Genomic DNA, 27176 nt, shown 5'->3' with positions numbered 1-27176 from the left:
AATGGATTCCCAGGAGTTGAACCTCATGCAGGTGGGGTGGTCCTGAGCTGTGTCTGGGAAGGCAAGATGGGAGATGGGGTGGGATGGGCCAGCGGGGGCCGGGGCGTAGGGAAGAGGCAAACAGGAAGCAAAGGTGTGTATGCGGGCAGTGGTCCTGAAGGCCAGGCTGTGGGGTGGAGCGTCAACCACCCCGGACGGAGGCTCTCAGAAAGGGACATCTCCCCCATTACTAGAAATCACCCAGTTATGGGGCGGAGGTGGGGGGTGGGGAGGGGGCGGGGATTGGAAATGGAAGTAAGAAAATCTATTAAAAAGTAACTGCAATAAATCAGGCATCTACTCATAATTAAAAAAAAAAAGTGACATACAGCAAATTCCCGTTGGCTATCTATTTTACATATGGTAATATAAGTTTGCATGTTACTCTCTCCACACATCTCACCCTCTCCTGCTGTGTGTCTTAGGAAACTCAAACAGGGGCCTCTGTATCAACCTAGAGGGGTGGGATGGGGAGATGGGAGGGAGGTTCAAAAAGGAGGGGATATATGTATACCCGTGGCTGATGCATGTTAAGATCTGACAGAAAATAACAAAATTCTATAAAGCAATTATCCTTCAATTAAAAAATAAATTTAAAAAAAAAAGTGTGTAGAAATGGAGAAATGAGAGGGGAGCTCTGAGAACAACAAAGGAAGGATCAGGAATACACACTATCTGACTCCTCTATAGGTTTTATCCAGTGCTGCTTCCACATGCCTGGAAGTATATATCATCGACTCCATTTCCATTTGCCAGAACAGGCATGTGCTTTGCTCAGGGTCACGCAGTTAAGTTAGTGGCGGGGGAGACATCCACTCAAGGCTCCTGACTCCACATTCAGTGCGTTCCTGCCCACCCTACCCACACCCCACCCTTGCAGACAGCAGGGTGGGGTGGCAGTGGTGAGGGGATGTCACAGCAAAGAGGGAAACAGGGGGGCTAGGGCCGAAGTCCCTTCATGCCGCATTTCAAGTGTTAGAGATGATTCTCATCAGTGGCTGGAAGCATTATACTCAGAGAAAAAAATTCCTCACTGAAAACAGAAATTTCTGAGAGGCTCAGACCTGGCTGGTAAGGGAAGAGAAAGGAAGAAATTAAAATTAGAGTGCTGGGTAGAGAGGCAGTGGGAGCCACAGACAGTCCCCTCACTAACAGAAGACAAGAGCCCAGAAAAGAGACAGGAAGAAAGTACTTTTCCTGGGAAATCTGGAAGAGGCGGGGTGATTGGGATGAGCGAAGGGCACAGTTATTTCTCCCAACTAGGAGACGAGGATGAGAAAGGCTGGTAAAACAACAGTGACTAAGTTAATGGAGCGATTGTGCAATGCAAGCTGGGAAGACAGTGGAAGAAATACAATTGTGCGTTTGTGAAATCAACCGAGCGGGGCCAGCTAGAGGATGTGTTACCCTCCCCATTCGGCCACCAGCACCCACCTCTCTGCCACGTGATGGTGGAGGGGTCGATGTCAAGACGGGCAAATTTCCTCATTTCCTCTTCCGTCAATGCACTCGGATCAGTCTTATTTATTCCCAGTTTCTAGTGGTTAAGAAGAACAAAGCAAGATGCAATCAAATTGTCTCTACTTTTACTTCCTCCGTAACTAGGACAACCTTTTTAAAAACTAAGCTGAACTTCCAGTAAATTGCAGGTTAGGCCAATTCATAAATAAATGTCAAAATCCAAACATGCCCTAAATGGAAGACATGGATATTTGTAATTGTTATTGTTGTTTAGTCGCTCAGTCATGTCCGATTCTCTGTGACCCCGTGGACTGCAGCACACCAGGCTTCCCTGTCCTTCACCATCTCCCAGAGTTTGCTCAAACAGGTGATGGTGCAGGTGACAATATACAAAGAACAAGTGTCGTGTTGCCTGTCATGACCTCAGGTTATGTGGTCACCTCATGTTGTGCTCAGAAGGGGCATAAACTATCCATCTAATTGATGCTTGAGTTCATTAATTCTTCTTTTCTGATACAAATCCCAATAATTTAAGTTTTATGTCTATGTTTTCAAGTCATTTCTATTTCCATTAGAAAAAGAATTAAAACTTTCAATGCATCTCTTTCTACAAAGGAAACATTTTAAGAAAATGCTTTTTGATAATATATAAGAGTGTCTGCCACATGCCAGCCACCTTGGTAAGTTAAGGAGAAATACTGGGAGCTTAGTCCTGACAGCAGAATTTAATCTCTAACCAGAAAGATAGGTTCCGGGCTGAAAAACATTTTGACTTTCACTTAAGGAACACAGTCTAAGACTGCATGTCTTTTTATTATTTATTGTGATAAGCCTTTCTCAGGGCTTCCCTGGCGGCTCAGTGCTGAGAACCTGCCTGCCAATGCAGGAGATACAGGTTTGATCCCCGGGTCAGGAAGATCCCCTAAAGAAGCAAATGAAAACTCACTCAGGTATTCTTGCCTGGGAAATCCCATGGACAGAGCAGCCTGGTGGGCTACAGTCTATGGGTTTGCAAAGAGTCTGACACAACTTAGCCACTAGACAACAACAAAGTATAAGAAAAGAATGTGGGAAACAGAAACTATACAAATGCTGGAGTTGCTGATGATAGTATATTGTGTATTCTCAACAAATTGAACTTGGTTTAGTAAGAAGCCAGGGAATAAATTTTTTAAACCAATTCCACCAATTAATGGTTGTAAATTCATTTTTTTCATTTCTGAAAAAAAGTAAGGGGAAAATCCATGTGATTCGTGGGATGTTAAGTAGCAAACAGCACCAGAAAATGGCAAAATGGATAAGAATTAAGAGCACATCCACAAATACAATCTTAGTATCTTGCTGCAATAAAAAATGAAATAGATGAATTTTCAGAGGCTTCCCTAGAAAGTTAAAACATGTTATGGAAAAGACTCTTGGCCATCCTCATTTGTTGGTTGATAAGATTTCTCAGCAAAGTGGTCCTCTCATTTTATAGATGAAGAAGCTGACATCTACAAGACAGAACTAATTTGTTCACCAGTTTTTTGGTGCAGAATCCAGGACTCAGGCATCTAGTTCCATGTAATCTCTGCTACACCATTCTGCCTTTTTTAAAAGTTTAATATATACATATATATATGTATTTTATATATATATGTATAAAGTATCTGAAAACCAAAACTCAAATCAAGTTCAAGATTTCTGGTTTCAATTTTTTGATTTATTTCCAGGGTATTTTTTTGTTAAAGAACCATTAACTGAAAACTTACTTTCAGCCGAGCAAGTTGAATTTTTGAAAACTCTCGAACACCATTCACTGAAGGAACCAGTCGATTATATAGGGCCTAAAGACACAAAACAAAAACAAAACTCACACAAGTTTAAGGGCCAACCATGAATGTGGACAATTTACAGAATATGACAAAGTTCATTACATTTATAACCAAACTGTTTGGATTACAGACTCTATTAAAATTCTTGGCTAAAGTAAACAATTTAGACTTAAGTTCTGTCATTTTAATAAATCTGAACTAGATCTGAAATAATGCACATTGTAAAGAGCTTGCATGAAAACATATTTCTTGATCTACAGCCTTTTAACTATCAAATTAAAATTTATCTCTATAGCTGCCTTCAGCTTCAAGAACACTAGGGACTGGGTTTAATTGGAGGATGACAGGACTTTTGTGAAATATGCCAAAAATTCCCACTTTTATCCACAACCTATGTCTATGAGGAACTAGAATCTATGAAGGATTAGCATCTGGTAGCATGTCCCCCGGAGAAGGCAATGGCAACCTACTCCAGTACTCTTGCCTGGAGAATCCCATGGCCGGAGGAGGCTGGTGGGCTGCAGTCCATGAGGTTGCTGGGAGTCAGACACGACTGAGTGACTTCGCTTTCACTTTTCACTTTCATGCATTAGAGAAGGAAATGGCAAGCCACTCCAGTGTTCTTGCCAGAAGAATCCCAGGGACGGGGGAGCCTGGTGGGCTGCCGTCTATAGGGTCGCACAGAGTCAGACACGACTGAAGCAACTTAGCAGCAGCAGCAGTAGTGTGTTCCCTGTGTGAGCTACATCTCAGACTGCACACCCTAGGCCAAAACAGAGGTCTGACACGTTTACCAGGGCGTTGAGACTAGCTGCCTCTAACATGGGAATCTTAAAAAGAATCTCTCCAATCCCCTTAGTACAGACCAGAGATTATACCTATGGGCAAAACCAAGAAAACTTGTCTACCAATTACCTTTAAAATTAAAGGTTCATCTCAAAGATTATTTGGCTTAAAAAGTACAACTAGCAGAATTCTCCCATTAACTTGGCAGTGGTCAGAAACTCATTTGAGAATCTGACTGAAGTAGAGATCCTCTCCTTGAGAAGTAAGGACACATACCTAATTCACAAAATTTTGAATAGGATTTCAGACAACTTGGAGACTCCAAAAGTTTTTCCACGAACTCCTTAATCCAGGACTCCCAGGGTAAGATGCCCAAAATGGCCAATAAGGGGCCTGTCTCACCTTATCTGTTTGAGTGTTTTCATGCAAAATCCTTGCGTCGATAGCGGCGGCCAGCAAATTATTGGCAGCGGTAATGGCGTGGATGTCCCCGGTAAGGTGAAGGTTGAACTAGAAAATGAAATGAAAACATCTAACTTGCTTCAAACAATCATCCGCAGTACTGAAGGACTTTCTGAATAAACAAAATAATATGCTAATTACACACCTCTAAAATGGTTAGGTATGTTTTACAAAGCCTACATCAGAAAAACCAATGTCAGGGTCTTCCCCTTGACAACAAAGAACACGTGCACAGACTTATTATTGGAAATCGTTCCTTCTTCAGGTTAAGAGGGAAACAATTCTGGTGGAGTTAATGATTGGTTTCCTTATTTTGGTTTTCTTTTCTCATGTACTTTTATGTACTGTTTTATAATTAGGAAAATAGTATCATATCAAATGTACTTGACAATATGGCAGGGAATAAAACACACAGTAGAAACAGAAAAATACAAAATGTGACAGCTGAAGAAACAGAAAAAAATGTATCACCATCACAACTCCATATTTCTGTTATTTTTCTTCTAATCTTAGGTGCACACATGATTATTACATGTAGAATTAGCATATTTATAATTTGTTAACTTCTTTCTTTAAAAATATATTGTAGAGATCAATATCAAAAGATATTTGAAAACAACCCACATATTTTCAAGTGCAATGTGACATTTAAAAAGAGAGATCTTTGACTTAGCCATTGAAAGCGTCAATAAAGTCAGAAGACTGAAAAAATACAGGGGGTGATGGAAGAGAAGAAAGCTTTTAAATGAGAAATTAGTATTAAAAGAAATTGATATCAAAGATACTTTAAAAATCACATGTATTTGGAGATAAAATGTCCACTTTTAAATAATGGGTGTACCTAAGAAGACATAACAAGGGAAATTAGAAAATATTTGTCATAGTAGAAAAATGAAAAGAAAATGTATCAAAATTTGTTGCATGCAGCTATAGCTGCTCAATGAAATTAAATATGATCTGGAATCTTGAATGAGGTATGAAAATAAATAATGGACCCTGGCATTAAATTTTGTGAAATTTGAACAAAATCTGTATTTTAGTTAATAATACTGCATCACATGTTAATTCCCTGACTTTTTTTTTTTTACAATACAGTATTTCTCTATGTTGATAAGAGAACCTCTGTATGATTTCAATACCTTCAGACCATGAAATTTTTGCACCTGCTGTTATGTCCCTGGATATGTTCCAGTGACTCCTAATTTACAGTCTATGGGAACTTGAATAAAATTTGTATCCTACTGTTGTGTGAAAATTGTATAAATCTTAATTACATTGAATTGGTTTATATTGCTTTTTAGGTCTACTATATCCTTCTACTTCTCTGTATATTCATTCTATTAATTTTTGAGAGTTTGATATTAAAACTCCAACTAAAAAACCTTAATTTGTCTACTTAAAAAATAATTGTACTATATCATAGAACTATATGTAACTTTGTTCTACTTTTTCCAAGTCTCCTGTAAATGTGCTATCATATTTTCATAATTTAAAAAATAAAGAAGCAAAGAAAAAGAAATATTGTGTAATAATTTTGTTTGTGTATGGCTACTTGTTCACAGGGGCTGTATAGTCATGCATATGTAACAACGTTTTTTATTTAAGTTGCTTCCAGATTTTCACTTTTGTAAAGAAGCAATCATTTTAAAACACATACAAGTAGCTTTTTAAAATAGGAATTAATTTCTGAACAGCAATATAGGCACTCCAGCAGGCACTCTGCTCAGAGCTGAGGATGGATAGACGGAGAAGACACTGGAGGTCCTCGAATTCAAGAACAAACTGCCAGTGTTTCACCTACTCAGCTATCATAAGATAGCCCTAACTATTTGACGCCTCAATTTGGCATCGGCAGGTGATGTCACATGACAACGCAACACCAAGGCTATTTCCATCCTTGACAGCAAAATCCTGAGCTGCTCCCCAGGCCACATTTCTTACACTGCATCTCCAACCTGGCCCCAGCTCTGAAGATGCCTGGCTTATGAATATTACTCATGCCCCTGCAAATGTGGGGCCCAGGGCTCTCCTCAGCAAAGCCTCGGACGATTTGTTCTCACTCCCATATTTAAAGATATTTAAAGATCTCCATGGGTTAAAAAAAAACAAAAAACTATTCCTTGAACAAAGGGCTTCCAAGGTGGCTCAGTGGTAAAGAATCCACCTGCCCGTGTAGGAGATGCAGGAGATATGAGTTTGATCCCTGGGTTGGAAAGATCCCCGGAGAAGGAAATGGCAACCCCCTTTGGTATTCTTGCCTGGGAAATCCCATGGAGAGAGGAGCCTGGCGGGCAGGCTATAAGCCATGGGGTTGCAAAGAATTGGACGCGACTAAGTGACTAAGCACAGACAGACAGGTTTCGTCCTTCAACAAAACTAACACGTATTTCCTGGCTCTGGGCATGCTCGGCTAAGTGCTGACGGCTACAACTCCCCAAGGCCGGTGGGACCACAGGGAGGTAAACGGGGAGAGGGAAGAGATGTGTTGGATGGATGGAGTAGAAGCTGGATGTGTGGGCTAGGCAGGGACAGCAGGAAAGGAAGGGGAAAATCTTCCAGACTTTGAACCAAAAGACAAGAGAGCAGGAATCCAAGTAGCTTGACAGGGTGGAGAGAGAGTGTGGTGTGCGGGAAGTTGAGACGGCGGGTGGCTGGGGAGATGGCAGGAATGTAGGCACATGGGGACCGGCTGTGTTGTGCTGGACAGAGAATGGTGGAGTCCCTGTTGAGACAAACATAACAGGAAAGTAACCTGCTCAGACACGGGTTGAGGAAGGTTTCTTAGAACCTGACCCAAGAGACTGATGCAAAGAGTGGAACTGATGGGACCTGGTCATGGGTTAGATCCATGGGACCAGCAAGAGTTACTCAGGGTGGAAGAAAGTGATTTTGGAGAAAAAAGAATTGACACCATTGCCACTTTTGGGTCGTTCTTCCTTGTAACTATGGTCATCCCTCCATGGGAAATTGGTTTCAGGACTCCCGCAGATACCAAAAGCCAGACCCTCAAAGTCCCTTATGTCCAATAGGGTAGTATTTGTATACAAACATACACACATCCTCCAGCATAATCTAAATCGTCACTAGACTACTTATCATAAATACCCAATACCAAGTAAATGTTATGGAAATAGCTGCTAGTGTGCATTAAATTGAAGTTTTGCTTTTTGGAATTTCTGGAAAAAGATTTTTTTTCTGAGTGTTTTCAAGCTGCAACTGTTAAAAACCATGGATGTGGAACCTGGGGATACAGACGGCCGGCTGGATTTGATTCCGAGGTCTCAATCCACAAAGGTGAAGAGTCCAGCCTTCGCGAATTTAGCAGAATAACAGATGGAGAGACAACCCTGAATCCTCTCATCCAGAACCCTGAGGTGGGTTTCGGGATTCAGAATTTTTTGGAATGCAGAAAGGTAGTGTGACGTACATAATCTATTTCTAAAACATTCCAAGCAAGGTCCAGGTCAGCATCCATTAATCAAAAACAGTATTTCTGCAGAAAAATATATGAATATTTACAACAAGCAGCATAGACAAAATCCACAAGAAGCTCCTAACAGTAAATGTCAGGTTCTGCCCCCAAATGAGTCATGCAAACATTTCTGATTTTCAGATCCTTTAGGACTTTGGGTTGGAGGATAAAGTACTATGGGTCTATAAGGTTCCAGGAGGGAAAAACAGACACATAAGACACATCTCTTTGAAATCTTACCTCCTCCATAGGGATGACCTGGGCGTATCCACCACCTGCAGCTCCTCCTAAACAACAGAGCAGGTGGCATTTGAGATGAGTCGCCAAGTATAGCTACACAAGAGCCCCAGAGAAACCGTCCCCCAAACCCAACAGGGAGGCATGTATCCCCAAGATGTAAGAAGTACAGGCAGTAAGCAACATTACTGGTATGGCAAAGGAGAACAGAAAGGGGAGATGTTCACCCCACGTCCCACTCTGTAACTGAAGGACTTCGGTCTCTTTGTAGAGGGTAAGCATAATATGGGCTTCCCTGGTAGTTGAGCTGGTAAAGAATTCACCTGCAATGCAGGAGACCCCGGTTCAATTCCTGGGTTGGGAAGACCCCCTGGAGAAAGGATAGGCTACCCACTCTAGTCTTCTGGGGCTTTGCTGGTGGCTCAGACAGTAAAGAATATGCCTGCAATGCAGGAGACCTGAGTTCGATCCCTGGGTTGGGAAGACCCCCTGGAGGAGGGCATGGAAACCTACTCCCGTATTCTTGCTTGGAGAATCCCCATGAAGAGAAGTCTGGTGGGCTACAGTCCATGGGGTCACAAAGAGTCGGATACCACTGAGCGACTAAGCACACAGCACACACAAGTATAACATACCAAATGCTGTTGCACCAAACATGGGATTATTTCATTAATGATTAGATGTGGCTATGCTTTATCTAAAATGCACATGTGGTCTAGACAATCCTATTTGCAAAGCAGAAACAGAAACACACATAGAGAACAAATATGTGGATACTAAGGGGCGGTAAAGGGGGGTGGGATGAATTGGGGGATTGGCATTGACACATATACACTATTGATACTATGTAGAAAATAGATGTTAGTTTTCTAACTGAGAACATACTGTACACCTCCAGGAACTCTACTCAATGCTCTGTGGTCATCCCAGCAGGGAGGGGATATATGTAAATATATGGCTGATTCATTTTGCTATATAGTAGAAACTAGCATAGTACTATAAAGCAACTACACTTCAATAAGAATTTTTAAAAAAAATTTTTAAATAAAATGCACATGAATTTAAGTACCGAAAAATGTTTCCTAAATAAAATCTACCTGATAAACAGATTTACAGATTATAGACTCTATCAGTTTATTTTAGTGAATAGTATATATGATTTGTCATAATGCTTATCCTTCAAAATAGTAAAGTTATCACATTAAAAAGACTTCTCTTTCCTAAAACAATACCTTCTGCGTCCATTATTATCTTAGTTTACCTTATTTTTATATCCTATTTGGTCCTCACAACAAATTGGTAAGCCTAGTACTATATGCCTTTTACAATTGTGGCTCAGAGAGGTTATGACTGGCTAAAGGTCACACAGCGGTAAGAAAGATAGCCACAAATAAAACCCCAGCCTTCTTGTCCAAGTCTAGTGTTCACTGGACTACATAATATATGACATTTTAAGAGTACTTAAAGTTAGGAGTTATTAATACTTGTAACAGCAATAGAAATATAATACTGCTAAAAACCACAAAGTACTGAGAACAAGAACTGTGGCAATGAATGCTGTTACAAAGTGAGCTGAAGAATGATTCATGATAAATCGATGAAAAGAGACGAGCGGACATGCAGGAGCCAGATCTCAGCACACCCACAGCCACAGAGGAATTTCATCTCATGTCCCAGTCCACAGTCAGCTTCCAGAGCTCCTGCGGCCCCCCACGGCAGCTCTGATGAGATAAGGCTTGGGGGCCGACCTAGGGGTCTCTAACTGTTTCGATGCAAACACCTCTACCTTGGCAGGGATGATAAAACAATGGTATGAACGGCAGCATTTTAAAACCACTCAGCAGAGAAGGAACTGTGAAATGGAGGGCTTCTGCTCAAAGCTGGAATCCTGAGCAAAAGCTGGATGGATCACTGTCTGAGTGAAGGAAGGGGATGGGTTTCCTGGGGACCTCCACTCAGACCTCCGCCTGCAGCTCTCTCGGCGGGAGGCCCAAGTCCAGGAGACCTCCACCTACTGAGTGCAGGGTGGTGCGCTGGGGAGTGGGGCGTGCTTGTAGGGACGAAATGGACCAGTTCCACATTTGCTGGTGATGAATTTTGCTCTGAAAAGTATTTGTTGTTGCTGCTGTTCAGTCGCTTGGTCATGTCTGACTCATTGAGACCCCATGGACTGTGGCACGCCAGGCTTCCCGGTCCTTCACTGTCTCCCAGAGTTTGCCCCAACTCGTGTCCACTGAGTCAATGATGCCATCCCACCAGCTCATCCTCTGTCCCCTCCTTTTCCTTCTCCCCTCAACCCTTCCCAGTATCCGGGTCTTTTCCAATGTATATACTAGCTGTTAAATAAATTACCTTTAACTCCGAAAGTCGGTCCTTGAGAAGGCTGCCTGAGACAGGCAAAGGAGTTGACGTTCAGATGCGCAGTCAATGCCTGTACAAGCCCAATTGTAACTGTACTTTTTCCTTCTCCAAGAGGGGTGGGTGTGATCCTGATTTGGGGAAAAAACACTAACTTTAATAATGTTTTCTAGACAACTTATGCAAAATCAACCTATGGTACAAGAACCAATCGAAGGAGACCAGTAGAGACCAGGCCACGCCAAAATCCCTGAATCACTCAACTTCCTGGGACCTTTGTGGTTCATTTACATCACAAAGTCCACACTTAAAAGTCAAGATACAGATACACCCCTATCAAGAGAGCCAATTAAGAAAAGTTATTTAGCAGTAGTGCCAATAACATTATCAACTTCAGGAAATGGCATAAACATCTATCAAAGTGATTTAATAATTAAGCTGATGTCATTTCTTGCTGATGGATAATTTGGCATTTGTTCTTCCAGGGCCATTTACTGAGGGTGTTATGTGGGCACCGAGCCTAAGTCAGTGGTCCATACACGGTGACGTGTGGCCAGACTTGTCCATTAGATGGGACTCTAATGTCCCCACTCATTTATCTCCTTCTTGCCATCAATGTCCGTGGCTTTTCTAGCCGTGTTTGAACACAAACCAGGCTGGATGCTCATTACCTCCAGGGTGGCCCATTCATTTCATGATAACTTTTACAGTTAGACAAGTTCTTTGTCCTAAAGCAGGGATGTTAGCATTCCCGTAGCCTCCTACAGACCCACTTAGCTGACTCCCTTCCCATACAACAACCCCGCAAATATTTAGAAGGAATAAGTCCACAGCCCCTAAACACACTAAGGAGGTCACCTCTGCTCTGGGGGCTCACCATTGTGTACACACCCTAAAAAGCCAAGCATCACATGTTCACAGTAGAAGGAACAGGACAGATGAGTATTACATTCCCAAGAAAAGACCCATGAAATTGTTCCTCAGCATATTCTAATCAGTGCTACAAGTTTTTAAAACTTCTTTGGGCTTACAGTTTAGTCTTCTATGAGTTAGAGGGTATGAGCCAAATTGTCTAGGACACTCAAACACAGCAAAACTGATGACAGAGTTTTCTGACCTGCAAAATGCATCGATGTGACCCCAAAGAAGCAACACAACTATCTCAGACCACCACGGCTATACAATCACTCTTTCAGCAAATATATCTTGACTAGCACTAAGCCCAGGTTATTAGACCCTGGGGACACAATGATAACCATGTTGGACTCCACTGCTGACCTCACAGAGCTTAAAGACAGTGGGAGATAGTAGTAGTGTAGGGTTAGTCGCTCAGTCATGTCTGACTGTTTGCGAACACACAAACTGTAGCCCGCTAGACTCCTCTGTCTGTGGGATTCTCCAGGCAAGAATACTCGAGTGAGTTGCCATTCCCTTCTCCAGAGGATTTTACCCAACCCAGGGATCAAACCTGGTTCTCCTGCATTGCAGGCTGTCTGAGCTAGCAGGAAGCCACACAGCCGATGGGAGATATGGAGAGCTAAACTGGCATTTACAATGAGTTGGAGAAATGCTGAGACAGGGGAAATGGCAGTAAGACTGTATCTTGAGAGTATGCAGAAGGATGATCTAATTAGATTTGGGACATCAAGAAGACTTCCTGGAGGAAGTGACATCTGATACCTGACAAATGAATAAGCATTAGCCAGATAAAAGTGAGAGTCAGTTTGGGGTAATTCATATCCTAGGTCCTGTGCTTTATATTTACTGGGTTAATTTTTATCTTCCTTTGATAAATGAGGACACCAAGGCACAGCAATTTTAAGCAACCTGCTCAAGGCCACCTGGATTAATAAACCAGGAAATTAAATCCAGGCAAATGGTCTGATGTCACTAGGTTCTCTCTATGGATGTAAGTTCTTATGGACAATGAATCACATAAAGCATGGGAATGGGGATGACCACTCAGTGAGAGTTAAAAAAGGACAAAAGGGATAAAGACAGAATTGTTAAGAACACTGTTTCTAAGGGGACAGTTGGAAGAAAAGAGCAAAAGGAAATTAAGAATGAGAGGGAAGCCTTGACAGGAGACAGGTGGGACAGGGGGACCAAGGAAGTGGCCACAGCCTCAAAGGTGGTCCAGTGATAATCAGTCACAGATTTAGCGACAGCATAGCTGGTGAGCCCACCAGAACGCTGCTTGGAGAATCACAGCTCCAGCCAAAAGCCACAGGCGTCATGACCTTCAAGAAAATGCAGGTCACACGTAGGGTAGGTTAAGTACTATAGTGGCCTTTACAGCCTGCAAAGGAATACGGGCTTTACTTGAATACAGGCTTGACTTAAATATGTCACAAGAAGGATTATATTTTCATCCCCAAGGATCACTCACATCGCTGCTGGAGAGAGCCAAAAGCAGACACGCCCAGAGATGACCTCCCAAAAGCTTCAGCTAACCGTCCAACTCTTAATTAGAAACATAGGACTGCTTCGCGTTCTGCCAACTAATACAATTCAGGAAAACCAGAAAGTAGGAAGTATTTATGGGGAGCGATCAAAAGAGGGTTACAATAAAAATTTTACTTTGCCTCATTCCTACATTTGGCATCAAAATTTGGCTTAATTGTTGTCTCACGATCTTTAGCTCAGGTTCCCAATGATTCAGGTGACTTAGGAAAGGACAAGCGCCATGTTAACCTAACTTCCTTTTCTTTAAGAACTTCATGGAGATGGAACTGTGGCTTTGCTTCATTATCTTCTTCATCTCCTCCCGGAGAGTCACCTGCTCCCTCCCACAGGAACCATTTCATGCTTATTCTCTAACTTTTCTGAAGCATTATTACTACAAGTGTGCTGAAGTGAAGGACTATTTCTACTGCGTTTCTGTCACACATCCAAGAACAGATGAGCAAAACACGTTAGGAAAAGAAATGACACCTTTCCTAAGACAAACTGTTATTCATTGTCAACTACAGGTAAACAATGAACTAAAGTACTCTGTGACAATTTGTTGTTGTTTAGTCGCTAAGTCATGCCTGAATCTGTGATCCCATGGACCATAGTCCACCAGGCTCCTTTGTCCATGGGATTTCCCAGGCAAGAATACTGGAGTGGATTGCCGTTTCCTTCTCAAGGGGAATCTTCCTGACCCAGGAATCAAACTGCGTCTTCTGCTTGGCAGGCAGAGTCTTTTTGCCACTGAGCCACCTGGAAAGTCCTCGTGACATTTTGGACTCATACTAAAAGAAGCTTACCATTTACTCAAAGGTCAAAGAGATTGCTTATGCAGAAAGAAGTCATAAAATTGATCCGTTTCTTGAGATCTAGAATCCTGTTGGACAGTATTATTGCCATTAGCCATGGGTTGAACCGTGAACTCCAAAGTTCTTTGCTTAAAGAGGATTTGAATACGTAATGCTCATCCCAGGCATCTGCAGGATTTGGAAGGTTTTTTCAAAACCTTTTTAAACCTAATGATAAAAATGGGTAATCGTGGTTCACTCGGTTGTGTTTCCCATCACAACTGACTGAGGCCAACAGTTCAAAGTCCCTGGTTGCTTCTAAATATTTTGTTCTGCTCTGCAAGTCATGTGAACAGAAGAAAAACTCACAGATCTTTAAATACTTACCCAAAGCAGAAAACTGAAACTTTAGAAAAGCCAATCGAGTTATTTTTACACTGACCAAAATTGTTTGAAGCATTAAAAGATAAATAAAATCAAATCAGGTATTTAGCACTCTAGAGGGGAAAAATAGTGATGTGAATAGTTAAGTTTTCTTTAATGTGAAATTCAGTGTATTCACGGATTTGACACGCTCAGTCCACGCGATTCAGAGAAATTCTAAAAATTTCTGTATGGAAATCAGTGAAGGACGGATGGAGGCCCATACACTCTCAACGCCTTGCAGCTGCACTCCGAGTCAAGTTCTCAAACAAATTCCTTTTCATTAGTGTAACTGGGAAAATATGTAAAACTCAAGAGCCCCTAAGATTCTTTTGGCATCTTTCCGTGAACAATTCCCAATACTTTTCATTTTGTCAGGCAGAGCAAATAAAGTGATGTGTAGGTGTAAATACCATGCAAAGTGTAGCTGATGAAATACAGATGATTCTGATGGAATAAGAAATACTAAAGTTTGAAGGATAGCTTTTAAAAACGAATTAATCTGTTTTGCATTTGGGTTATTAATAGTAGAAGATTGTTTTTAATCCCACGGTTTTATAGTTTAATCCCACTGTTGATATGCTTAAGTCACATCTGTACATGAATTCAAATGTACAATAGCAAATATTTGTTATTTAAGTCTATTGAAAAATTACTTGGGAATTTGAATTTTCATACAGCATGAGAAAAGACTTACAGTATTCAGGGATAAAAGCAGGACACAAAACAGTATTTATGACATGATTTCAATGTGTAAAAAAGGATAGAAGCAGAGATAAAATTCTGGAAGAAAATATAAATATTTTGAATACTTCTGAGTAATAAGAGATTGTCTTCTCCTTTTAACTTTTCTTTATGCTAAATTTTTAGTCAATGGAACAAAGTAATTTTCAGATTAAAAAAAATACCTTTCAGGAAAAGGAAAAAAACTCTCCATTTAATGGATGGGTAATTTATATTTCTAAAGAAGCTGCAACCATGTGTAGAATGGCTTGATAATGTCACTTTTCCATCACTGACCTGGCCAAAATGAAAGATGATTTTATTTCAAATGAAGTTTTCATTTTAGACTACAAATAAAATGACTGTCTTGCTGTTTTAAACTGATTTCTAACATGCGGCTATTAAAAGATTAGATAACAAAGGCAGTTTACACACTTAAGAAGATATCCCTTGTTGAGTTGGTGAAGGGAGTTTATTCCTTCCTGTCTTATAGAATGTAGTGAGGTATTTATTTTCTAAAAACCATCAAACTCTGTGACAGATGCATATATACATCTCAAAGTCCTACATTCGTGGCTTCTTTTTCAGTGCAGGTGAAAGAAATACAATTCGGATTTTCGTTCCTTCATAGGTCTGTAAGGGAATTTATAGCACCGTTTTAGAAAAACAACTGTTGATCTCTTGGGGTTAAACCTCTACTTGAGAATTCAGGTTTAATTTTCACTTCCATGTACAACATACAGCCAGTTTTCTTCAGTCTTCTTCAGCTCACACAAAGGCCAGCAGAGCCAGGGCAGAACCATGCCCTACTGGGTATGGGCCAACATGTAGTGACAATCCTAGACGGCCAGGCAGGTGGGCACTCTCCAGCATGTGGCTGGAGGCCAGGCCTTGATGGTATGACTTCAGGTTAGGAATCTGATAATGATACCATCAGAGGCTTTGTTTCAGAAATACCAATACTGTGCTCCCAGTGAAGGGCAGGGTCTCGTCTAGATTTGTGCTTTTACTTCCAATACTGACAATCTCAAAACAGAGCCACTCCATGTGGAAAATGCCTGCCTGATTCCTCCTTCATCAACTGAGACCGCATCTTCCTGAGTTTTCCTAATCCCTCCGCTCTTAAGCGGGGTGAGAAAACCAGCAAACCTGCTTACCAAGAGCACTTAAAGCCTGGGAGAAGGGATGACAAATATGTGGATAAGATGCTCAATTTGCTTTGGAAGTTCTTCATGTCCTACATGTCTAATAGCACTTCCTGAGTGGCTCAGTTGGTAAAGAATATGCCAGCAATGCAGGATACCCAGGTTCAATCCCTGAGTGGGAAGATCCCCTGAAGAAGGAAATGACAACCCACTCCAGTATTCTTGCCTGGAGAATTCCATGGAAGAGGCTATAGTCCATGGGATCTCAGAGTTGAACATGACTGTGCGACTTTCACTTTTCATGTCTAAGAGTTAATGAATTCACTGTAAACAAACTCTTATCAAGTACACTTCCAGAAAAGCAATGATGCCTAGATATTTACTCCAAAATCTTGGACCCAGGAGTTCCCCCAAGTCAGCTGGCTCCTTCCACAGATCTGCTCCAGAGGGTGCTTCCGATGGGGCCAACATCTGCTCTCGAAGAGGCTTCCTGAAGCTCAGTTATGGGGACATTAGTGTTGGGGTTCCTAGGTTGGAGAGGATCCCACTAGGATTGGGAATCTAGCTGTCATGAGTCTGGAGGACTGAGAGAGGTTTAAGCCACAGAATTGAGGAGCTGCAGCAAGGTATGAATTCCTTAAAAACACAGTCACAGAATGACTCTAGCCCTCCATCCCTTTAAGAAAACAATAACCAAAGAAGACTGAGACGAGGACAAGGAGGTGGGAGGGTAAAGGAGGAAGAGGAAGAACTGTAAAGAAATCACTATACCATTAACAAAGTGATACTAAGGATGCTATCTTGCTTTATTTGTACTTTTATCTCTATTTGCAGGAATGAAAAATTGAGTTCATCTCTAGGGATTTCTTTCCTAAGAACATCATTGGATAAAAGTACAAAGATGCACGCTCGTGATTGTTGATTTCAGCACGATTTATAATGGCCAAAAATGGGAAACAATTTAAGACCCCGTCAACAGACAACTGGTTAAATAAATTATGGGACATCTCTATGATATTTTCAGACCATTTTTTCTGCCTCAACACACTCGAAGAATTAGAAACATGCTGTATTATCAGTGGCTGAGCCACAGATGTGCTTCTCAATGCTGGGAAGATTGTAAAATGGACCCCACCCTCATGCCAGGTATTTTTACCACCATTACCACCACTCCCAGTCCCGTCCCCCAGAACACTGAAGAACCTGGATGTGAGCGGTAGCATGTCATGCAGTCAGGCAAAATAACATAGCTCTACGCTGACTCACATGGAGATAGGTATACAACATACTGTTAATAATCTGCTTGCTTACAGAAGGGCGTGTGCAGCACGACAGCATTTATGACGGACTGCATCTGTGTCAAGATGGTCTCAAATGTGAACAGCTGTCTATACTTTGTTTATAACTTTCTGTATTTTTCAAATTTTACAAGTATGCATGATTTTTATAACCAGAAAAAGAGAGCACTTACATGAATAATTAGATATGTAAAAAACAACTCAACGATGAGTCAAGTCCAGTTATAAAAGAAACGTCTCTTCCTGTTAATAAATAAGGTTTTGTGCCCCAAGCCTTGGCCTATATATCATTAGTAAGTCAATGCAATGGCATTTCAAGACAACAAAGGAATTTATATGGTCTCCTGATGTTCCCTCGGGTCACATTAAATAAATATTTGAAATCGCTTGTTTTCTATCATTCTTCAGCTGGTGAACGTATTTTTTTTTTTTTAAAGAGGCAAAATAAAGCCAATGCTTCTTCACAAGAAAACTATGCATTTGCCTTTTATAAAATGAGTGACATAAATGTAAACAACCCAACATTAATTCTGAAATGCAAGAAAGAGAAATGAGTTTTTATAATGCAAAATCATAAATATTAAGGTTACTAACTGAAAAGTCTGACATCTCACACAAGTATCTGTTAATTTTCTAATGTTATTTCTAAGGAGAACCCAAAAAAGCACAATGTTCAGCTCAAAATATTTTTACTTTCAATTCTTACTTTGATTTTAATCATGAAAAGCAAAATGAAAAATTCAAGGCGGAACCAGGGTGATCAAAACACAATATGAGAAACAGAAAGCCAAGCCCTGGATTAGGAACTCGTTACACTTTACATTCTGTGGAGGGGACTCATTTGGTTTGCACTGAAAATAAAAACTTATCCCACATCAGATGAAGGAGTACCAAGTGAAATGGACAAAATAATGTCAAAGTTGGAGAAGAGGATGGATTGGAGGGGTGTGGCGATATAAATAGGGTACAGAGTTTTATAAACGTGAATTCTTAGTAAAAGAGATTTAAAAAATTGTTCTTACCCAGCAACCAAGACGTATTTTCCATCTGCTTGATCCTTTAACCTTTCCAGCAAGGACAAACGTACTTTGGCTTTGCTTTTGCCATAGATTTCAATTTCATCTGCAAGCAATCCTATCTCCTTGGCAAGGATCTCCACAGCTTTTGGAGTCTGTGCTCTCGAAATCTCGATATCACTGGGTGGGGGGAACAGAAGAGGTAAGAGAGTCTGCTCAGCTTAGGTGGTCGCTGCTAGTGTAGAAAACATCCACCCACTACGCCAACAATTAAATCAAATGCCTTGTGGTCCTTTTCGCCAAGTAGGATTATGTACAACTGCTAACAATTAAAGTACATGAGAAAACAGGACGTTCCTTTAGATAGAGAAACAACTCTAAAACTCATAATTCTAAACTTCTGCCCAGGTATAAGGATACACCTCTGCCATAGGAAAGGAGACGGCATATACTATGTGCCCAAAGGCCACCCTTAAAGATAAAACCATGATTAGAGCACAAGGTCTTCTATGGGTCATCGCTGAATTCTTTAACCAGGAATACAGGCTTATTGCATAATGCTTTCCTACTGGGCTAGCCACATGTGTCTCTTGGCGATTCAAATATGTGGAAATGCTCTTGTGTTTCATCTGTGTCCATACTTTTCCTATCGCTTCCCTAGTTCAAGTCCAAAACTGCATTTCAAAATATTTCATTAATTACATAACTGTCGGTAAATGGAGCTAGTGCCCTGAAGCTCAACTTCAGACACAGGAAATTTTAGGAACTCTGGAGTGTCGCTGGGCAAACAATGATGCACACGTTGCCGCTCATCTTAACAGGAATGCTATAGAAATCAGCATGTGCTAAGCTTCTCAGAAGGCTTCTGAGCTCAGCTGCTTCTCTTATCGGGATTTTGTCCGATCCACCTGTCTGTGACTTAGTCTGGGGGGCTGATGTCTGATGGAGCAGCTGTCTCCTGATTGGTCCTGGAGCCCCAATTTTGGGGCACAGCGGTCTCTCCACCAGCAGGCTCTATTTTTTTCTGTTGCTACTGCAGACAATCTACTCTCAGCCCTCACATTATCTGGTGTTCTCCTCCATGACCCATGAAGCCTGACCTTTGTGCAAGAAGTCACAGAAAACCTACTTTCAATATACACTTGAGCTGGAGAGAGGGAAGGGTGTCTTGGCCCGGATGTGGGTGGAGTTCTGTGACTGCAGCAAGGTAGGTGGCTCAGACAGTAAAGAATCTGCCCACAGTACAGAAGACCCGGGTTTGATCCTTGAGTGGGGAAGATCTCCTGGAGAAGGATATGGCAACCCACTCCAGTATTTTTGCCTGGAGAATTCCATGGACAGAGGAGCCTGGTGGGCTACAGTCAGTCCACGGGATCAGACGTGACTAAGTGACTACACACACATCTAACCTCTCCCCCAGAACCCCTAGCATTTTCCTTTCTGGGTCTCCGCCCTGCTTCACTGACCACGGTCCCACTTCATTTTGCCTTCCTGGCTACACCTTTTTTTCTGTCTCTCTCCTCCCACAATCTCCTAAATTGAACAGGCTACTCTTGGAATATCTCCCAGGTTTTCTCTTCACTAGCTGAAGAGTGACGGTGACATCATTCTGATTTTCTGAGTGATTTATAAACTACTCACCCTGACTTTCTTTCCCCAGTGGCTCTAGAAGTCAGATTTGCTTAAGCAATTTAAGGGCTTTTCCCCTCCAAGTGGATTTATCTGTACAAAGAGTTTGGTACACAATTTGGCCGAGTTCTTCTCAATTTTCTCTAAGCTCTCTGTGAATAGAACTAACTCACTGACTTCTAAAAATGAAGGTGCGATAACAACATAAGTAATCAAGAAATATTTTATGAAACAGATGGCACTAATATAGGGATGATTAGGACAAAGAACATTCCTTGGAATGTATGTATTAATGAACCAGAAGATGACTAAGATGTTTAGTCTATTTGAAGAGTGAAAACACAGCTTGGAGGGTTTCACCAGCCTGGTGGGTATAATCGAATCATAGTGGTTGGCTGTGACCCAAGGAAACAGGTCAGTTCTGAAAAGCAACTGGTTATCAAGTGAAAAATGAGTCAATTCCTGGTGGTGTTATCGCCTACATTCTGTGTATTCCAAGACAGCAGGCAGGATCACCTGTTTAATCGCTGGCCTTAAGGGTGCCTCCTGCAGGAAGGGGGTTGGGCCAATTCAGTAATAGAGGGGCAACCATAGGGGATTCACTCTGAGGCTGGAAAATGCATCTGTAATCTATCTGGCTGAGATAGCTTATCTAACGAACTGTTCTAAAATCACATGCTGAGACTGTCCTGCAGTTTGCATTTCCAAATTCACACAGAGGGAATATGTAGCTTTCACTTCATTAACTATCACTCAAGAAAATATCCATCTGGACTGTCCCAGAGTGTCCCGTCAGAGAGCAAATACCACTATGTTCTGAAGAAAGCGGAGCTCCACTCCCACGTGGAATGGTGATTGGTTTGGTTGGTCATTCACCCCCAGCATAGAAACCTACAAGGCCCTTCAGGCCAAGCTGACTGTGTGTGTTGGGCATCTCTGACAAGGACAAGCATATTCCAAAAAGTACCATATTTTGTCAAATCTGAGGTGCTGTTATTTTAAGAAAAAACACTACCACTGAATACAAGATACATCTTTGAGAGGAATGTGCGTGCTGATTTCAGAAGTATGAAAAAATCTACATCTTAGAATCGATAGAATATGGTAAACATGCTCATTATTATTTAATTTTGGAGGAATTAAAGGACAGAAAAAACAGTGCTGCAATTTGATTAGAGAACACTATCTACCATCAAAGCCACAAGACCCTGAGTTGTGCCCCCATTCAATGGATAACTTTGGGTATCTAAGGTGAGCTGATAGTATAAACAAATCACCTGAATACCTTGGTACAGGGGACAGAGGCTGAAGTTTCAAGCAGTGAAGTCTCCATCTGCGGTGCTGCTGCTCACGGAGCCATCTCCTTCCACTGCTGACCATGTTCTTTAATAGGGGGTGGGAAGGAAGGGATGTTAGACAAGTAAAAGCTGACGGCTTACGTATCTAAACTATGAAAATACTAAGCATCATTCAGGGATACTGTGTCATGAAAAGGAACAAAAGTTGCAAAATAATCCAAGTGGACCTCGGGAATAATTTTACTCACATGTAATTAAATGTGTAGGATTTTCTTAAAAAAAGAAAACGTGAGATTCAAGTTCAATTTTAAAAAGTTTGCATTCATTAATTTAAAAATTCTCAAATAACTGGGTTAGACAAACCTGAATCCGCAGAGCAGCAGCAAGGAGACTCACATCTTTGGCGATGGGACTAATACCATGGGCGCCAGGAGAAACGCATGCAGCCTTCCCTGGGGAAGGGAAAAAAAAGACTTTCAGCATATCGTCATTTGTAGCCTACTGTTTTTTCCCTGTAAAATGCCAAGATGATGAACGACGTTCTCATTTTCAACCAAGGAAGTGAGCGTGTCATGGCATAGCTACAGATAGTAGGTCACCAGATAGGTCCTGGCATAGCCTTCGGGCTCCCAACTGGGCCACAGATTTAGAGTTTGACTGGATTAAAATCTTGCCTCTACCTCTTACTGGCAATTGTGACTTTGGGCTTGTTAATTAATGTTGTTCAACCTCACAGAGTTTTGTGAGAACTGGATGGGATATGGTATGAAAAGTGCCTGGCATGTTATATGTATGATTAAACAACACATATAAAGTCAAAGCAATTCCATGTATGATTACAAAGTATAAAAAGGAAGACCTAAATGCCTACAGAATAAGCCCAGGTAAAGTGCTATGTGAAAGATCAGACTTTATAAAATCCTTGTCCTAAAAGTGACAGAGCCGGGCTCAGAGGTAAAGAACATGTGTGCCCAATGCAGGAGACACAGGTTCGATCCCTGGTCCAGGAGGATCCCACATGCCGTGTGTGAAACAACTAAGCCCATTTGCCACAACTACTGAGCCCGTGCTCCAGAGCCCTGGAACCACAACTGTTGCGGCCCGTGCGCCCCAGCGCCCGTGCTCTGCAACAAGGGAAGCCACTACAGTGAGACACTCCCTCCTTGCAACTACAGAGTAGCCCCCACTTGCTGCAATTAGAGGAAAGCCTGAGTAGCAACAAAGACCCAGCAAGCCGAAAGGAAACAAATAAATAAAATTATTTAAAAAAAAAAGTGACAGAGCCAACTCTCCATCAAAACTGAGAAAATTAGGACTTCCTTGGTCCATCTAGTCAAGGCTATGGTTTTTCCAGTAGTCGTGTATGGATGTGAGAGTTGGACTATAAAGAAAGCTGAGCGCTGAAGAATTGATGCTTTTGAACTGTGGTGTTGGAGAAGACTCTTGAGAGTCTCGTGGATTGCAAGGAGAGCCAACCAGTCCATCCTAAAGGAGATCAGTCCTGGGTGTTCATTGGAAGGACTGATGTTGAAGGTGAAACTCCAATGCTTTGGCCACTTGATGTGAAGAGCTGACTCACTGGAAAAGACCCTGATGCTGGGAAGGATTGGGGGCAGGAGGAGAAGGGAACGACAGAGGATGAGATGGTTGGATGGCATCACCAACTCAAGGGACATGGATTTGGGTAAACTCCGGGAGTTGGTGATGGACAGGGAGGCCTGGCGTGCTGCGGTTCATGGGGTCGCAGTCAGACACAACTGAGCGACTGAATTGAACTGAACTGATGATCCAGTGGCTAAGACTGTGCTCCCAATGCATGCGGCCCAGGTTCAATCCCTGGTCAGGGAACCAGATCCCATATGCCGTAACTAAGAGCTCGTATGCCATAACTAAAAGTTCGCAATCCACAACTAAAGATCCCAAGTGCTGCAACCAAATAAAATGTTTTTAAAAAACTAAGAAGTTGTATTTTAAGATATTAAGTTTGAGGATTACCTGAATTTTAAAATACAGAGAAGCATTTTATAAGAATTCTACTGTGGTCGGCACTTAGGAAGTTTGTGAAAAGTAAACACACATGTAAAAATGCTTTAGCCTATGTTGCTAACAGTAAATTTTTTAAAGTAAGAGACTATCTTGTTCTTTTTTGGACCACTCTACTCTTAAATTTATCCATTTTCCTGACAGTCCTTTGCAAGAAAGAAAACATAACACTTAAGAGTAAGTGTTTGTGATGTTCTATTGTCAGATGTATTAAGGGTGTTAGAAAATCATATCCCTCATGTATTGTTTAAAGAGATTAGCAACACTTCAGTTTTATACATCATATTTAGGCAAAAGCCAAGAGTCTAGAGAATGAGAAAGATCTGCTTTGTTTGAACCACTAGAGATCTGATCTAAAGGTCTTACCCAACCCCTAAGGAAAAGAAATATGCTTCCCTCATTCTTACCTCTACCTTTAAATGATGGGGAAATAAGAAAAAGTTGCATTCAACTTATAAATGGATGTTCCAGGAGTATAATTATGAATACCCATGTGAATGAAGATTACTTCACCTATAGAATTACACAGTGAACAATTTCACACTCTTAGCTACTGTCTTGCATACAATAGAATGCAGCTAAAATCAAGTAAGAGTTTAAAAGACAACACAAGAGACACACATATCTCAAACTTTAGAAGACTCTTGTAGGAACCAGCATTTCTCATTTTAAAGAAGGTTATCTGAACTTCTGTAATGCTTTAGTGTATTATTTGCTCTTCCTTCTACTATATTCCAGCCAATAAAATGAAGTGTAATTTTTAAATGGGAAAAAAATCTCAGATGGATATCTCAAGTTGACTGAGTCAGAAGTTAGCTATTTTTTTCCTTCCCTGTGATATACTTCGAACCTTTTCTATTACAACCACTGTGCTGCTTTTGTAGTAGGAATCAATGCAATCTTAAAATGGAATGAAAAGTTCTGAATATGGAGAAACTGAAGCAATTAAGATGGTAACTCCGGGAATCTAGACTACATGGTTAGTAAATTTCTTGACTAAGGAGACTCAAAAAAGGAAATCATTACCTCACCACGCCCACTGCCTATGTAGAGGCCAGGCCCCAGCCGGAGGGCTGTCCACACTCAGTCTGTAAGTTGAGCAGGGCCCCCAAACCAAATGGCTCTTTTCACTTCCCACTAACACTCCCCATTAGCTCACAGCTCCTTCCTCCAGGGACAAGTCAGTGAATCCCTTTAAAAGATGGCCTTTCACTTATCACTTTTCTTACAGTAACCAAACTTGCCACAATGAGAAAATTTAAGGCTAAGGTGTTATAATATGTTTCCCTGGAAAACAGAAGGGCCCTTTTCAAATAGGAGCTGCTTTGAGACCACCCTGGGAATCTTAGCAACTCTAATTAGCATGAGTCCTGGGATGTAGCCCCCTGACCCCACTCTACAGAATCACGTTTGCTTCAAATGATGCTCTCTCTGAACTACTCTGACCTTTTAAGTTGCCATTTTGACACTCTTCTCTGGGCCCCAGACATAAGACCAGTATCTCCTTTATCTCATTTGGTACATCAGAAACTAAGTCTGAATATTAGGTACACGATGGTTTTGCTGAGGATGAATTTTGACCTTTAGCATGCAGAGCATTTCAAAATCAGAGCCCATTTCTTTCATTTGAAATAATGTTTTAGAAAATAAAATTCTTGTACCTAGACAACTGAACCCTGCTATGGCCCTGTTTTCAATCTAAACATGAGACTTATGCCACAGAAGAGGGACCCAATCCAACAAGTTAGGTGTAATTGTTTTCCAAGCACTGCCTCTAGGCTATCAGCCATCATGAAAATCTCTCTGGGGATTACGTATTCACTAAAATGACCCTATAGAATTACCTCATCATAAATCACCCCATCCCATCTATTTTTACAAGGGGGGAAGGGGAACCCTGTACCATTAAGATGACCAGGAAAATTTCATTATAAAGCCCTGCCTTCACCCAATCAAAAGTATATTAAACATTCTTTTCCTCTTAAGTTGAAATAAAAGCAACTTTCTTTTTAGTAACGCTTGAAAAAGGTCTTCGCTTGCTTCAAGTGGAAAATCATATTTTAAAGAGGGGAAAAGCCTTTCTTCAATTTATTCAGAGATTAAATTCTCATACTAATCAAAGTTGCTAAACCGAAAACTTCTAACTACTGAAAAATGAAATGCTATTAGAAATAGTGCCGACTGGAAAACGTTCATCTGTTTAATCAGCATAGTGTTTTTTCATCTTTGCCTCTGCCCCATCAGCCCTGTTTTTTTAAGTGGAGAACAAGTTTAAGGAAATGTCCTTATATCTGAAACTAACTTAAAACTGTAACCAGAGAATAATTCTGAATCCATGTTTAGTCACTCATTCAACACAGTATTTACTAAGCCCTTCTACTGTGTCAGGTAATATTCTGGACACTCAAAAATCAATAAAACTACTAATATTGGACCAGATAAACTAAAAATAAACCGCCATCTGTCTATATACAGAATCTTGGTTTTTTTTCCCCCTAAAGAGAATTGTTACATCAAAATGTAATGTTTTTAAAATACCTTTTAAAAAATAATGGTCTTAAAAAAGAAACATATTAGAAACAGGGCACCATTTCAACTGTAAAACATACGCAACCTTCATGTAATTGTAGGGCTCACAGGATTCCAAAAGAACACTGATGTCAACTCTCATATCTCCAACCAGTGGTGCCCACTGGTCCTAAACATAAAAACTCTAAAAAAAAAAGCAAGTAAACACTGTATCAAGGAAGCATTCCTTAAAAAAAATAACAATAAAGTCTTAACTGACTTTCCTGGTCCCACTAGGATTCTGAGCAAACTAAAACAGGGCATGGCATTGGTGGCTCAGTGGTGAGCAGAGTTGCCTTCCAAAACAGTGCACGTACACTGTTGATGGGCTAAGCATTTTTTTCTTTTCAGAAAAAAAAGTTACACCCACAAACTACATATATTTCAAAGAATTGAGTAGAGAATTGAGCATGCTTTCTATGTATTTAAAAAAAGCCATTAATTCCATTTCATATTATACTGTACCTCTAATTGCTTCATTCATGTGTGTGTTTGTGAGCTGAATACATGAGCATTCTGGAAAATTCCTGAGCATCTTCCCTTCAAAACACCCCACACCACCTTGAGCCCTTCAGCTCCAAGGGGCTTTTAATCTGATTGGTCAATTCTGGGAGGAGTTACATTTCCTAAAGAGGAAGGCGCATTGTTTCTCTTTTTGAAGAAATAGTTAAACGAATTCCAGTAAAGCTTTTAGCATATTCCTTTCTTTTCTATTATGTTCCAATACAATTAAGTTTAATGCTTTTTTAGTGGAAAAATGTAAAATGGTCATCCCAAGGTGACCAAATCAGAAGTTATATTTATTTTCTCCTAGACACTATTCTTTATCTCACTCTGTGTTGCGAGGCTGCCTAAGTTTCGAGGTCTAGAACGCCTGTACTAATAGAGACTTCTACCCCTTTTGGCTCAAGTTTTGACCAGCTTTGGGGGAAAAGAAAAAAAAACACCATCCTCTGGACAGCTCAGTACAGCCCCGCATTCCCACCCCATGTTGAAATTGGGAGCCACAGGCAGCAAGGAAGGAAGGTTCTCTGTCTTCCTCTGCCATTGTCTGTTGCATACACAGGTCATGGGACTCGAGAGGGTGGGCTGGGTGTGGTCCAAAGCTCTCAAAGCCTGAGTGTCTTTGTGAATAAGAAAAAGGTCCGCCTGCTGGATCAGCTCC

The 27176-nt window shown here is 41.1% G+C and overlaps 1 protein-coding gene across 6 annotated transcripts in view; it reads right to left on the bottom strand.

Annotated features, from left to right (window-relative positions):
- The window catches only part of MTHFD1L (methylenetetrahydrofolate dehydrogenase (NADP+ dependent) 1 like), a 174077-nt gene that overhangs the window by 115506 nt on the left and 31395 nt on the right, over window positions 1-27176 (bottom strand). For 4 of the 6 annotated variants that reach the window (XM_043888033.1, XM_043888036.1, XM_043888034.1 and 1 more), the window contains 8 exons: window positions 21764-21852; window positions 21388-21485; window positions 18480-18653; window positions 10624-10760; window positions 8275-8321; window positions 4503-4610; window positions 3252-3326; window positions 1474-1576 (listed from right to left, as the gene is read on the bottom strand). In XM_043888033.1, the coding sequence (XP_043743968.1) occupies window positions 1474-1576; window positions 3252-3326; window positions 4503-4610; window positions 8275-8321; window positions 10624-10760; window positions 18480-18653; window positions 21388-21485; window positions 21764-21852 (831 nt within the window). Of the gene's footprint in view, window positions 1-1473; window positions 1577-3247; window positions 3327-4502; window positions 4611-8274; window positions 8322-10623; window positions 10761-18479; window positions 18654-21387; window positions 21486-21763; window positions 21853-27176 lie in introns of those variants that run through there. The other 2 variants (XR_006337942.1, XM_043888037.1) reach the window with 2 other exon arrangements.

This window comes from Cervus elaphus, chromosome 26 (genome assembly GCF_910594005.1).
Source record: "Cervus elaphus chromosome 26, mCerEla1.1, whole genome shotgun sequence".
NCBI classification, from domain to species: domain Eukaryota; kingdom Metazoa; phylum Chordata; class Mammalia; order Artiodactyla; family Cervidae; genus Cervus; species Cervus elaphus.
This window is presented reverse-complemented; position numbering and strand designations above follow the sequence as displayed.